The sequence below is a fragment of the Amblyomma mixtum genome, chromosome 2 (assembly GCF_055824585.1).
Source record: "Amblyomma mixtum isolate Tamu chromosome 2, ASM5582458v1, whole genome shotgun sequence".
Classification (NCBI taxonomy): Eukaryota; Metazoa; Arthropoda; class Arachnida; order Ixodida; family Ixodidae; genus Amblyomma; species Amblyomma mixtum.
Window position 1 is genome coordinate 47,912,654 of NC_143013.1, and position 15,255 is coordinate 47,927,908.

The window sequence follows — 15,255 nt, forward strand, 5'->3', positions numbered from 1 at the left end:
ATCGCTCTGCGGGACGGCACAGCAGCCTGTTTGCGGGAGAAAAACCGGCTTGCGCGGGAAGCGGCGCGTGGAACACGTTTTGCGTTGCGCGTTTTCCCGCCAGTGTGAGCGCGCCTTAATGCATAGTGATGTCGTGATAGGTGAGGAGGCGGTGCCTCGCACTTCGGAACGAGGGCAGGTCGTCCACTGCTAGGTTGACGAGAGCTTGAGCTGGCTTGTGGGCGGCCCGGGTGTCCGCATTGCGCTTGGGATTGAGAGGAGGAGCATATTGGAGGACTTTAGCGGCAGGAGCGTGAATTTTTGTTTGCAAAAATTTCAGATGGCTGCCTTAGTTTGAATCCGAGAAAAATACATTCTGAGGAGGAGTGGGTAACCAGAAGGGCTATTGCCGCCTCTTCCGCTTCGATGTACTGGGCCGAGTTCCGAATGATGGCGCAGGTAACTAATTTATGAGCATTGTCCGTCACTGCAATAGCGAATGCGGACTGCTGAACATATTCAGCGGCGTCCACGTAGACGGCAGGGGTGGTAGGGGGTAACGCTTGCGAAGGGCCTTATCTCTGTCAGTGCGTCGCTCGTGATTGTACTCCAGCTGAGTGTTTTTGGGTTGTGACGGGATGTAAATATTTGCGCTGATTGTTTCGGGAGGGGAATAGAGAGCAGTGATTTGACCAGGGAGGTGAATTTGTGGTCGATTTAAGAGTTGCTACCCGGTTGCCATCCGAGAGAGTCTGTGATATTGGCCCATTAAGTGTGCTCTGCTAGCTCCAGCTGAAGAAGTTAGGCGGCAGCTGTGGTTTTGGGTAGGGGAAGGGCCGTTTTGTAGGCTGTTCTGATTAGACCGTCCGCCTGCTCGATCTCTGAGGGGAAAAGGCAGACGTAGAGAAGGGCTTTAGCTTATGCTTAATTACCGAAAACATGCATTCGGCCCGAACGAAGCGCCCAAGGTACAACACGCGTGAACACGACATCTGATTGCATTTAACATCAGTGATGGCCGAGCTAAGTGCTGATGTGTGCTTGGATGGAAGCGTGTTGAATGGTGCAGCGAGGTCTTGCCTTGAGCGTTAACCGCACGAAGCCACGTTTTTTCTCGACGCAGAGTACGTTTTCGTTGCCTACCGCCACCGCTCGTGTACACTCGCACGAAGCCACAAGAGCGGCGCGTTTCAGCAGTGTTGCTCGGCTGTGAAACCTTCATCGCGTTATCAGAGGAGTATAATTGTGCTATTTTCATTTTTAAAGCTTTAAAGAGAATCAAGTCCAATTGAAAATCGTGCTTTGTAATATATTGTATATTTAATAAAATGTATGGACCTGAGGAGCACCACCCAATAGAGCCTAACCACATTTCTGAGGTGCTGAGACTTGTAATGAGTGAGAGGCATAGCTTGCGACACGCTTTTCTGCTCCGCTCTATGCTCATGCCAGTTCTCCATTGAACTGCTTCGGTGAATGGGTTTTGATGAGGTGGGTGAAATTTCTGGAAACCCTTAATCTGAGGGATATAGACTCAGCGGCTTCCAGCTTCTCGCGCGAAGCCACCGTGCGGCATGCCGCCTCGAATGGTGGCCTCCTCCTCATCATCATCATCATCATCAGCCTGACTACGCCCACTGCAGGGCAAAGGCCTCTGCCATGTTCTCTCCAACTAACCCTGTCCTTTGCCGTTTGCCGCCACCGTGTCCCCGCACACTTAATCTAACCGCCCACCTAACTTTCCGCCGCTCCCTGCTACGCGTGGCTCCTGATCGGCCCCTTCTGATTTAGATTCTTTTTCTTATTCTTTCAGCAAGGGAATTCGACGAAGTGAAGGCGGAGCACATGCTGCGAGAGGTGAGCTAAACTATCTCTTCCTTCCCACAGCAGTAAGCTGTGGAAAGCTTACTGCATGGAATCGGGAAAAGGGACCTGTGTAAGTGACCCCTCGGTTTTGCTTTCCAAACAGGAAAGGCAACTCTTGGATCAGTGTGAACGATTGTAATCCAATCAGCTGGGACAAAATCTTTTTTGATGCTTGTTGGCATGATTGAAAAACTGCTGCTTAACAAAAGGGTTGAAATTTGGGCTGGTTGGTGCATGATCTGAGGCTAAAAAACAGCGCAAACGGGGACGAAGCTTAACTCCGTTTTTTGGTGATTTATGTCATGACGTGAAGCTTATATATGTGTGTTCATAGCAATAAAACTTCAGTTGACCGTTTGCGCACTAGAGTTTGTGTCGTCCCTGTTTTGTCCCGTCTTTTCAAAAGCGCAATTATGTTTGACTATCTTCCTTATAGAGTTCGACGAAAGCTCCTGCTCGAGCAGAACAGCGTTGGATCAAATGGGATGGGGTCACTATAAACGAAAGGCAGGACTTGGTTGCTCCTGCTCCGAAAGCGCCGAGTTCCCCTTGCCTAAAGGCAGAGCCGTCAAGTGAAGAAATGCGACAAAAACACGTCGCTTCGCAGAACAGTCGCGCGGCATTGCATCTTCATTCTTTCACTTTGTGTTCAGGCTGAACAACAGGCACAAAAGGTGAATACACACGCAACCAACACCTGCAGGCAACACGCTTCATTCTTGAGCGGTCCGTGGAAAAATTCAGGGGGCACTTTGGCTCTCTAAAGTGCTGCAAGGCGAAAGCGTTTCCTGGCGCACTGTTTTTTTTTTTGCATGATTTTTCTTTTTTGTTTTCTTATTTTTTATTCCTTTTATTTTATTTATGAAACCCATGCATTCACTAGATGCGCCTTTAGTCATGCTCATACCCTGAGCCTTCGTGGCGGAGTGGTAGCGTCTCCACTTCAGCTTCTACAGTTTCTTTTAAGTAGTGACGCCGAAACGCAGACACATCTGCCGACAGGGCTGCTAACGACAGTATGAGGCATTAAAGGCTTTCAAATTAAAAGACGCCTACCCTCAAGGGGACGAGTTATCAGCGCTGGATGGTTCTGAAATGACTGACGCTACCATGTCGCCACGCATAGCGGTACTATGAATGTATTTATAAGTGCTATGAGAAGGTTACGACGAGTGTCTGGCGAATGTTTGTGGGCAACGGGTCGAGCACATTCTCATTATGTTTGCGTTCTCCTGTCTGTCGATTTTTCAACAACTTTGCAGTCCTTAAACAAAGGTGCTTTTAGAACGACGTGCGCTATACGAACTTTGCATTAAGGGATAGCTGCAGATTTGAGGTGTACAGCTATGACTGCGATTTTCGCGACCATAACGTGAGAATTGACTGAATTGTTTCATCTCTACTGTCCAGCCCTTCTGACTCCAAATGCGGGCTCGCTAGTTAGCGTATTTAAACTTGGATAAATTATACCCGTCTAGGGCAAGTATAGGGCGTCCGTGGTGACTTCTGTGTTGAACTTATAGCGTGCCATCGTGGTCCAGCCGCAGAAGACGACGACAGTCCCAGTACGCCTGGCAAGCACGCGCAGACTGGATTTCGTGGCTGCTGCTCAACGAGCCGATGTCGAGCTGCAACGGTTTCACACGCGCGACACCTCTCTAGTGTGGAGGACGTCTTGCTCCCTGACTGCGCAGTTCCCCTCGTTTATGATACGTCAACCGGTCGCCCTCGTCCCTACGTGCCTCTGTAGCAGCGGTCTTACGCAGCAGGAGCAGCACCAGCCGTCGAAGACGATGACGCCGAAGTTCCGCCGAAGTTCCGCCGAAGTTCCGCCGAATGGGGCACTTTTCTCGTGCCGGCGTGACGCGCCGTTCTGCTGCAAGCCATCTTACATTCTATTTCTAACGCTCCGGCCAGTAAATCAATCATTTCTTTCATCGTGCCGGCCTCATATTTTTCGGGTGCGGCAAACTGGTGACCCGGACGTCCGCTAGAACAACCGCTCCCACCATGGCCAACGCCGACAACAACGCCTCCGCCATTCCCGGTGACGGACCCTCCAGCGCAGTCTCTGCGCTGTCCCTTCGCCTTCCCCCGTCCTCGGCAACCGATCCTCAGCTCTGGCTCGCTCAGGTCAACAGCCAGCACTATTGGCCGCATCACCAGCCAGGCGCACAAGTTTCATCACGTCGCTGCGTCGCTACCACCTGAGATTGCCGCCGAAGTCCGCGACCTCCTCATAACTCCGCCCGTCTCGGACCCGTTCGACACGTTGGCTGCTGAGCTCATCAAGCGAACAGCCGTCTCGGAACATCGCCGCCTCCAGCTGGCTCATCTCCTCCGAAGAAACGGGGTACCGCAAACCAACCCCCCGGTTGCTGCGGCGGCTCCAGCAGGTCCTAGGCGAAGCGGAAGGGGAGGGAAGGGGGAGGGGGGGGGGGGGGGGGGCTACTGTAGCAGCAGCAGCGGCTTTACGCAGCAGGAGCAGCACCAACCGTCGAAGACGATGTTGCCGAAGTTCCCCCGAAGGGAGCTCTTTTCTCGTGCTGGCGTGACGCGCTGTTCTGCTACATGTCATCTTACATACTAATACTCCCCCCAGTAAATCAATCATTTCCTTCATCGTGCTGGCCTCATAATTTTCGAGTGCGACACCTCCCCCATATCAACGAACCGTCTTTGATGACCTCCATTCTTTGGCCCATCCTGGCATCCGGGCAACACAGCGCCACGAACGGCTATTTACGTCTGGCTTCGCATCAGCGTCGACGTTCGCCGCTGGTCGCGCACGTGCCTCAGCTGTCAGCAAAGCAAAGTGCATCGGCACACTGCGACGCCGCTTGGCACGTTCCCGTCTCCGGACGCCCGCTTCAGCCACCTGCACGTCGACATTGTCGGTCCCCTTCCTGCCTGTTGCCTGTTACCTGTTAGCCTGTATTGACAGGTTCACGAGATGGCCAGAAGCGATGCCCCTTCTGGACATAATGGCGGAGTCGGTCGCAAGAGCGCTCATCACACTCTGGATAAGCCTCTACGGTGTCCCTTCCACCATTACAACTGATGGTGGTCGTCAGTTTGACTCCACATTATTTGCCAACCTATCACGGCTTCTCGGCGTCAATCACATCACGACGACCTCAAACCACCCGATTTCTAACGGTGTCATTCAGCGTTTTCACCGGCAGTTGAGAGCTTCACTTATGGCGTCCGCTTTTCCTTCGGCTTGGATTGAGCGCCTTCCCTTCGTCCTGCTTGGTCTCCGCACCGCACTTCGCAGTGAGTCTTCTACCTGTGCAGCAGAGCTCACGTTTGGCACTACTCTCCGTGTCCCCGGAGAATTCTTCGAGCCCTCGCCACCCACGCCTGTTGACGTCTCAGATTACACCTACCGTCATCAGATTACGCCTACTCTCGCTGCGTGTTTGCTGTGCCTATCTACGATAAAGTAGCTGTCCAGACAGCCATCGATTACTTCATGACGAAGACGCGTGCAGAGAGCTTCTGCGTCAACGCCTTCGCCAGGAACGCTAGAGACGGATTATATCGATGGGCATAATGAAAGACGGAAGTCAGGCCGGAAATCAGCGTGACTTTACTCCAAGTAGTCCACGCCCGGATGCGGTTCTAGTATCCATGAATAACGCTTTCTGCTGCGTTCATCGCTCGGCCAACCATGGTACTACATAATGGGTTATTGCTCGTCTTCGCAGAGCCTGGACTGGCGAGAGAAAGTGGGCGCCGACACCATCGTCTCCGAGTACCAGCCTTCCGAGGTGAGTCGGAGAGTGCCGCTTTATTTTCTGGGTTCGCATGCGTGAGTCGGATGCATGCGCTCGAGCGGAGCAAACGTGCATCACACCCATAAAACATGGTGTCTTTTGAGTGGCTATACGCACTCCTGAAAAAGGTAACCTCCAGAACTGCTGCTCCGAGACAAAGGGCGCGCCGTTTCTTTTGCAGCTCTTCTTCAAGCACTTCCCGGGCGGCTTCCTCGAGTGCTCTCCTGAGGGTCACGCTTGCTTCCTGCTGCCCATAGGAAGTGTCGACATCAAGGGTGACACGCCATTTCCACGCTCTAGAACCAAAGCGTGTAGTTGTTTTGCTGTTCTTCAGTGGCATAAACACGAAGCGCCAGTAAGAAAAAGGAAAAGAAAAATTATTACACCTAAGTTTAGCGCATTTATCAGTGAGAGTTGATTGGCATTAGCGGCCGAGAAGTCTGGAGTGGTAGGCCCATTTTGAAGTCTTACAGTCGGTTGCTTGGTTGCAGATATGCTCTCTTCCTGTAACCTGGATTTGTTAGATACACGCAGACGAAAAAATCGGCTGAAGCTATTATTCCAGATGCTCCAAGAACAGATAAATATTCAGAAGGAAACATACATACAAGCACCAGGCAAACGGAGTTTTAGAACAAGTCATAGTCGGATAACTCAGCCGTACTACGCCCGTAGTGAAACTTTCAAACATTCCTTCTTCCCCCATGCAATTGAAATGTGAAATGACTTGTCAATGAGTGTTGACAAGAGTGATCCGCATGAATTCGAACGATCTCTGGATCACCACCTGCTTGAAAGTGCCATTTGATGCTTGACTGAATGATGTACCGTTTCATGCTGATGCATTCAGTGCTTGTGAACAGTGCTGTTTTTCTATAAAATTTTTATACCCTCCCTGTAAATTTTTATACCCTCGCACGAGGGTTGACAGTACTATTAAATAATAAGGGAGTAATTACTCATTGGCATCCACCCGAGCGCAGCCATACGGCTACAAAGGAAAGCTATACAGCTTTCTCAGAAACTTCGTAGTTAAAGAAAAATTCGTCCTGGTCCGGGGTTCGAACCCAGGACCACCACTACACCGGAGCAGTCGCTCTACCAATTGAGCTAACCAGGACGGCAAGCTTATGGCAGGGCGAGAGCGAATTGATCAATAACTCGAAGTGGGAACAGAGTTGGTCAAATGTTTTAGGGGAATCCCCCAAGGTGGAGTAGATTTGTAATAAGGGAGTAATTACTCATTGGCATCCTTGGGGGATTCCCCTAAAACATTTGACCAACTATTAAATAAGTAAATAAATAAATACCATCTCAAGAGTAAAGTTTCGTACAGCTGGGAAAGTGGCGATGCCAAATGCCTTAAATATAGTTTACTGTGTTCTAGCAGCGCAGCATTCGCAATAATTGGAACAACTCTTTTTTGAACGAGGTGCAAATGGTGGATATTTGCAAAAGACGTGGTGCTCCGAACCGCAAAGCATTAATTAACCACAGAACAAAACATTTGCTTAATACGCTTCGGCATGAAGTATGTTAATCGACACCAAATACCGACAACCCTTGACAGTTTCTTCACCTCCATTTCGACGTGGTCATTCCATAAATAAATTATCATCACAAATGACACCTAGACTTTTGACTGCTCGAATTACCCGGATGAGTGACGCACCCCTCCTTAAAGGAATGTATGCACCTAACTTTTGGGTTTTAATTGTTCGTTATAATGAGGCGTAAGGCATTATTACACATGGATTACTACGTGATATTCTCGTACGCCTGCTAAATAATTGATAATTGAATTAGTTTCTCATACTGTTTTGGTTCAAACAGCCCAACGGTGACTGTGAAGTAAAGGAGAGGTTATAGGTCACGTGAGGAACTCCAATATAATCGCTTCTTCTACAATCGTTGTCATTCCAGCTCTTGAGGAACGGTGGCCTCAGCCCTGTAGTGAATTAAACCGATCAAGCAGCGATTATATAGCAGTTTTTTCATGCCTCATGTAACATATAACCCAACCATTCTATGCATTGAACTTGTTTTTTTTCTCTCTCTGAAACGGGACGTTTCACCCTAAAGAAAGCAGGGATACCACATGAAGGGATCCGTTCAAACGCCTCGCCAATTTCAAGACACGTGCAGCAGCACTTGATAGTCCCTCTTCTGCCCAAAAACATGCATCCACACTACGATACGCGCAGAAGAAAGGCTAGGACACAAAAACTTCACGAAAGATTTTCTGTTCAGAAAGATACGGCGCACGTGGACGTGGCAGAACATGCGGACAGAGACGCTTTTTCCCCGGCAGTTGTCGATCACCGATCTTATCCCCTTGCATCGGCGACGATCGCTAAACCAAAATTCCCGAAGGAGGCCGAAGAAGCAGCCACAGCTTTAGCCATTACCTCCACCGCTGCCAAATACGAGGGGGTACCCAAAAGAATCCGAACTAATTTTTTGAATCGGCAAAGCTTCTGTGGTACCGCGTTTTGCCACTAGGAGCGCATAGAAAGAACATTCCAGAGTCAGTAAGCCGAGTGCCGTCTCTGAAGGAGGTCAGGCTAGTTTAGGCAGAGTTTTAAAGTAACGGCTGTTTTGTGTGAGTGTCGTTTTTGCAGCGGCTGATTTTCATGAACAGCGTGCGCAGGTGAAATTCTGATTTCTTTCTCGGAAAAAATGGAACGGGAAATTCTTGAAATATTCAGAAAGACGTTCAAGGACGATGCTATGGGGACAACTCAAGTGTTCCTGAATAAAATCCTGAATGGAAAACTTCAAATTCACCTCGCCTCAAGAAAGCTCGTCAGGTGAAACCAAACCTCAAAACAATGCTGATTTGTTTTTTCGACATGAGAGGAGTCGTCCATTCAGAATTGTTCCGCAGGGTCAGACAGTTAACCAGGCTTTCTACTTGGATGTTTTGAAAAGATTGGGCAACAGTGTGCGGTGGAAGTGGCGTGATTTGTGGCAGACGGGTGACTGGTTTTACCACCATGACAATGCCCCTGCTCACACAGCCCTGTCTCTACGACAATTTTGGACCAAAAATGGCATGACCCCTGTTCCTCAACCCTCATACTCACCCGACCTTGCCTCGTGCTACTTTCTTTGTTTCCTAGAATGAAAATACAGGTGAATGGAAAGAATTTCGCTGATGTTGCTGAGGTGAAGACAAAAACGACGGAGGCACTGTCAAGCATCACAAAATAAGAATTTAAACAGTGTTTTGAAAAACGGAATGAAAGATTCGACAAACGTATCATTGCAAGTGGAGAGTACTTTGAAGGAGATTGAAGGTTTGTGCTTAAAATGTGAACAAATAAGTTCAAACAAAAATAAGTTCGGTTTCTTATCAGCGATCAGCGACTCTGAAACTGCAATTCGAAATATTGCCAAAAGAAGAGCCCACTTCGCAGCCATCAAAATCTTACAAAAAAATCTCCAGCACCCGCCAGATTCCACTGATCTGGGTCCCCGCCCATTCGGACCATCCTGGAAACGAGGCGACGCGCCAGTTTGCCCGAGGATTCGTAGTTAACCGGGAGGTGCACTACCCCGAGCTCAGGTCGGCCAAGGAGCGAGTGACAACCTACAAAGGAATTACAAACCACTTCAAGAAAGAAAGACAAATCTTCCCAGAACCCCATAAATCTCTGAGTAAAACACAAGTCAGTTAGCGGCAGCTCCAAAGAGACACTTTCTTTAATCCGTGCATGTATTCCATGTTTCCCAGAGTAGTTCAGCCCGATCTGCTCTCTCTGTGGGCACCAGAAGGCAGAAACACCGCACATCCTATACTCATGTAATCAAGACAAGCCGTCGAAGAGTCTACAGCTCTGCACCCAACAGCAGTGGGAGGCCGTGCTGCTCAGCTCGGACCCGGAGATCCAACTCCGAGTCACGAAGCGGGCCGAAGTGGTCGTCGAACGACAGTGTCAGAAGGAGCCCACCACAGATAGGGGAACACAACCTCAACCTGCGCCTATGACGTCTTCTTTAATAAAGTTTACCTCTTCCTCCAGTCGATTACGCATGGGTAACAGAGTATGTGAAGACACAACCCCAGGCTTATCCCTCTCTAAAAACGTCAAGCACGCAAAGTGGGTCAACACCGTTCAAAATCTTGGTAGTGATCACTTCATCCTTAGCATTACCTTCTCCACGACAAAACTGAAAAACAAAGCAAAATAAATACAAAGCAGGGATTGAGACAAGTTCAGGGGACTTTGCAACAAAACAACCCCAAAGGAGATCACTAACATTAGCGACTAGGTAAGCTCCCTGAAAGAGGATGTCAGCTCCACTGGCGTTGTGCTGCCAGTTGACAAAGAGATCAGATTGCATACTAAAAATCCTGCCGCTCTGCGACATGTTTCTGAAAAACAGAGGCATCCAGCCTACCTCTGCTGCAAAAGTAAAAGATGTATAAGGCAGGCACGACTTTGTGACAATCACATGTTCTATACAGATGACATCATAGTTTGGGTGAATAAAGGATGCGAAGGCTACGTAGGAGACACTCCAAGAAGCAGTGGACATCACTGAGGCATGCGCATGGGAAGCCGGCCTCACTTGTTGAGAGAAAAACCCTGAACTCTTTGTGATAGGGCATACACAAAGAGGTAGCAGAACTACAACTTCGCCCCCCCCCCCCCCCTCCCACACACTCACACACATGAAACTAAACGTCTGTGTCAATGGACGATACGTCAAAGACGTACAAACTATGAGAATACTGGGGTTATATTTAGAAACAAATGGAAAGCATAAGGACGCACCCGATAAGTTAAAATGCACGGTAGAAGTGTACGGCACGATTAATCCACCTCACAGCTAATCGAAGACAAGGCGTGAGAGAAATAGATCTAGGCCGACTACATCGAGTGACTAGAAGACCGGAAGACCCAAAAGGCCTTGTTTCAACGGACGCGGGCGGCGTTGCTTGCCAATAGAGCCCCGGAATAGAGGCTCCACCTAGTATTGAGGGGAAAGGGCGAAGAGGGCCCTACCCCAATCACCTCACTGTAAGAATTTAATAGACTATAAATGTTATTCACCACCACCACCCCCAAGAAAATTGAGGTATGCCTCCGGTCAACTGTAAACCTACCTGTAAGATTTTATGAAGCGTGAAAGCTGGCACAAAGAATTGGCCGCTAAAAAAAAAAAAAAACGGTGGTGCAGGTTTTAACAGGAAAAAAAGTTGGCCTGCGCAGGGATCGAACCTACGACCTTCGCGTTATTAGCACGACGCTCTAACCGACTGAGCTAGCAGGCCTTTTTTTTTTTTTTTATTGCCTGACTTCGGCAAGAACCACAGTACACAAATACACTTACAGAGCGCAATGAGCAATAATTAACAACACTATCCGCCCGGGGATGCGTGGCTTCATCATATTAAAACTCCTTAAGCATCACCAAAGGCTCGACTCTTTCGAGCCACTCGGGAGCTTCAGGAGCAAGTTTCTGAACTTCAATATACTTATGCATGCACTCCCGAAAATAGATCCGTGCTGGCCGTGCATCAGGATCGCAATGATATCCTGCCATTCTGGAGCGCCATATACAATGGAGGCCCATTAGCATAATGAGGTCGAATGGTGTTCCATCCTCACTCTCTACAGGCAAGTACCGAATACCATGAGCGTCGAGCGGAAATTCCTTTTTTAAAGTCCGTTGCAAAATGTCCCAAAAGTATACCCCCTCCCAACAGTGCAAAAAAACGTGGTCTATTGTTTCTGGTTGTTTACAAATTAAACAATGTGATCCCCAAGGTAGAAATAACTGCTTCCTTTCCAAGAATTCCTTTACTGGTAGTGTTCCGGTATGTAATTTAAAGAAAAAAGTTTTTGCACTTGGCGGCACCTGCATCGCCTTCACACGCTTAAGTACGTCGCGTCCCTGGCCTCCAGTGTATAAGGCCCTGTACATAGGTTGTGGAAGAACTACATCGCACAAATCTTTATACAACTTCTTCCTGCTAACAGAAGATAAATATTCATACGAAAATCGAACAGACAGGAATCGAACACTCACGACAACCTCTCTAAAGTAACCAAAAATACGTCCCGAGAACCTTTCGGTTGAGACAACAAAGTCCGGCAGTGCATTTCCGAGCCTTAATTGGCACACAGTGCGCAAAAACGGATCGCTTACATCGCGCACAAAACAAAATCTGCTTACAATCTGCCGCAGAAATAAGTGTCCCAGACTCAGGCCGCCATCCTTCACCCGCCTAAACAAATTGGTCCGGCTACAGCGTTCCCAGTCCGCAGCCCACACAAAAACGGCAAAGATCCGGTGCAGTCTCTGTACGTTCATCCTTGCACAATGCAACACTTGCATCACGTACCACAGCCTAGACATAAAAAACAGATTGCACACTGTGGCCCTTGCGAAAATTGAAAGGTGTCGCCCTTTCCACCTTTCCACCTTTTCACGCGTGGCTTGCGTCTGTGCTTTCCAGTACGAATCGCTATCGCGATAACCGTCCAGTGGAACGCCTAAGTACTTTACTGGGGTCGTCACCCAGGACACGTTTGCAAAATTGCCGGGCTTCGTTGGCCATTCTCCGTGCCAAAGCCCCAGGGACTTTGACCAATTCACTTTACTACCGGTGATCTTGGTGAATTCTTTTACGCATGCCACGGCCTCGGTTATACCCTCCCGGTTCACTGTGAACACCGCGACATCATCCGCATAAGCCAGCAGCTTAACTTCTGCTGCCTGTAGCTGGAATCCTCGAATTTTTTCACTTTCCATGATATTCAAACACAACGCTTCAATGTAAATGCAGAATAGAAGAGGGCTGAGGGGACAACCCTGGCGCACCGAACGCTGCAGGCTAATGGGGGCCCCCAAACTCCTATTTACAATTAATCTTGTCGTGCAGCTCCGGTACGCCAAGGCCACTCCCTCACAAATAATGGACCCTAAATTCACATGGTCGAGTATGCAGAACAGGATATCGTGCGAAACACAATCGAATGCCTTCTCAAGATCTAGCTGAAGGATGGCTACACAGCTATTTGTGTAATCACAACATTCCAGCACACACCTCGCTTTATGAATATTGGAAACAATAGAGCGTCCCTTGATCCCACACGTCTGGTGGGGACCGACTATATCCTGAATTACTGACTGTAGTCTACAGGCTAAAATCTTCATGAAAACTTTATAATCCACGTTTGTGAGGGCGATAGGACGATATGCTGTGACCTGCTTTAACTTTTCTGCGTCATCGGATTTAGGGATTAGCACTGTATGGGATTTACCATAAGACGGGGGCAATTCATTTTCTTTATATGCTTCATTAAAAACTGCTGTCAGTACTGGCACTATTTCGCGTTTATATGCTTTGTAAAAAGCGGCGCTTAACCCATCAGGTCCAGGAGATTTTCCCAGGTTCAAATTTTCTATCGCTTGCTCGACCTCCGACGCAGTTATCGACAGCTGCAGCCTTTCTTTCTGTTCGTCATCTAATCGCGGCAAAGCGCCAATAAACTTTTCCTTGAATGCGCTCACATCCACTTCTTGCTTTGCAAACAGCGCCTGATAATATTCAAGAAATGCCTGCTGGATATGCCCGCTTTCTCCAGATAACGCCCCGCCCCATTCAATCTGTTCAATGTGGTTTCGTTGAGCATGCGTTTTTTCCATTCCTAGCGCTCGTTTTGAAGGCGTCTCCCCATCAGCTATATCTTGCGCCCTAGCCCGCACCAGTGCGCCACGATAGCGTTCTTCGTCAAAGAGTTCAATCTTATTTTTTATTTTCCTAATGTCATCCATCCATTTGCCAGGCTCTTCGCTTTCTCTTTCGAGAAGTCTAGCTAGTAAAGATCTTAAATTGTCCTCCTCACGCTTCTCCTCTTGTCGTATGCAACTTGACCTTTCGATTGCTGCTATTTTTATTTGTTGTTTGCAAAGTTCCCACTGCTGCCATACTTTCAGTTCCCCGCTCGGCTTTAATTTACTGATTTCTTCGTTTACTTTCCTGCTAAAGATGTCGTCTGTAATGAGCTTATTATTTAATTTCCACATCTCCCAAGAAAACTGATTTCCTCGTTTCTTTGTCCGTATCCCACACTTCACTAAACAATGATCCGAAAATGATACCGGCACTACATTGTAGCTACTGCATTTTGAAATAACGTTCGGTGACACATAAATGCGATCTAGCCGTGCATGGCTTGACCGTTGAAAATGGGTGTCTCACACAACGCTCGCCTTCTAAACATTCGGCCACATCATCGAGGTTGCACATGTCTATAATTTCTGAGAGTACTTCAGTGCTTCTGTCCCTAAATGCACTTGCACTGGTTTTGTCACAGCCCCTCAGGACGCAATTGAAGTCACCCATTACGATCAGGTATTTCTCACAACTGAAGTGCTTTTGTACGCGTTGAAAAAACGCTGTCCTCTCATCCACCGCATTTGGGGCGTACACACAAATGATGCGCCAATATGTTTTGTCGTACAGGAGGTCAACCAAAACAAAACGACCCGAAGGACACGCCGTATATGCCTGAACCTCAAGTCCCGGTACATTCTTTACAAAGATGACACAACCCGCAGACGTTCCTACAGCGTGGGCGACAACTGCAAAAAACCTAGACGTGAAACGTCTCACCATGCTCCCGGTCTCCTCTTCCCCGTCAATTTTCGTTTCCTGCACTGCCAGGACGTCAATGTCGTGCTCAGTTAAAAGGCGGTACACCTGGCTCTGCTTCTTCTTACTTGCCAGTCCCCTGACATTAAGTGTACCGACTTCCATGGGGAACGCATGAGCCATTTTAATGCAGAAGAAAGAGGCCGGGAACATGGTGCTTACCCTTCACGTCTAGCGCTTGGCTAGACGACATCGTTGACACCGGAGCCATCCGGTGCTGGTGCCAGGCCTGGCAGCGGGGGCGTCTTGTCAAGGGCTCTCCTCTCCGTCGACACATTTGATCGTGTCCGGATGGACGACCGCCGTCCTTGGGTCGTTTTTGCCGGCGGCTCTTCAACGCTGGGGGCTTCCTCCTTGTCGTCTTCGGTTCCGGTCTGGGCGTGTGGCCGCTTCGCTGGGGCAGGGACGCCGGTCGTGCGGGCGCCGCTCTGGTCAAGGTTCTCCTCGGTCAGAGTCGCTGGCTCGGTTTCTTGGAGCGCTGGCACGCTTACTTCACCGCTCGACGCCTCCGTCTCCTTTCTAGTAGGTTCTGCCCCCTCAGGCTTGCGTCCGGCATCGCTGCGTCCGGCATCGGCTTGCGTCCGGCATCGAAGAGCCCGTCGATCCTGCTTGCGTTTCGGGTTCCTCTATGCCTTTCGCAGATTCTTCAGCCTCGACTACATCCATCAGGAGTTCCGCAGAGTCGTCTTTCGACGCCCCGCCCGTAGCCACCGCATAAGTGCGGACACACTCATTATCCGCGTGGCCGTACCGCCGGCATTTCGTACAGCGGGGAACCTTGCATTCACGCCGCACGTGGCCTGTACCATGGCAGCGCAAGCACTGCATTGGACGCCCAGGCGCTACGACAAGAGCCAACTCTCCGGCGACACGTACCTGGTGTGGCAGGTCATCCACTTTCAAGCCAGGCTTCAACTTCAGTAGGACCGTTCTTGTCGTTGAGCTCTTGTCATTGACGCC

At 49.1% G+C, this 15,255-nt stretch overlaps 1 protein-coding gene and 1 non-coding gene across 3 annotated transcripts in view; one reads left to right on the plus strand and one right to left on the minus strand.

Annotated features, from left to right (window-relative positions):
* LOC149359244 (SEC14-like protein 2) overlaps window positions 1–15,255 on the plus strand; it is a 78,069-nt gene that overhangs the window by 35,694 nt on the left and 27,120 nt on the right. Inside the window, exons 3-5 of one of the 2 annotated variants that reach the window (XM_089571519.1) lie at window positions 1,793–1,836; window positions 5,556–5,618; window positions 5,806–5,899. In XM_089571519.1, the coding sequence (XP_089427645.1) occupies window positions 1,793–1,836; window positions 5,556–5,618; window positions 5,806–5,899 (201 nt within the window). Of the gene's footprint in view, window positions 1–1,792; window positions 1,837–5,295; window positions 5,447–5,555; window positions 5,619–5,805; window positions 5,900–15,255 lie in introns of those variants that run through there. The other variant, XM_089571520.1, reaches the window with a different exon arrangement.
* TRNAI-AAU (transfer RNA isoleucine (anticodon AAU)) lies at window positions 10,832–10,905 on the minus strand. Its single transcript has one exon. It is a non-coding gene; the product is annotated as a tRNA-Ile (tRNA).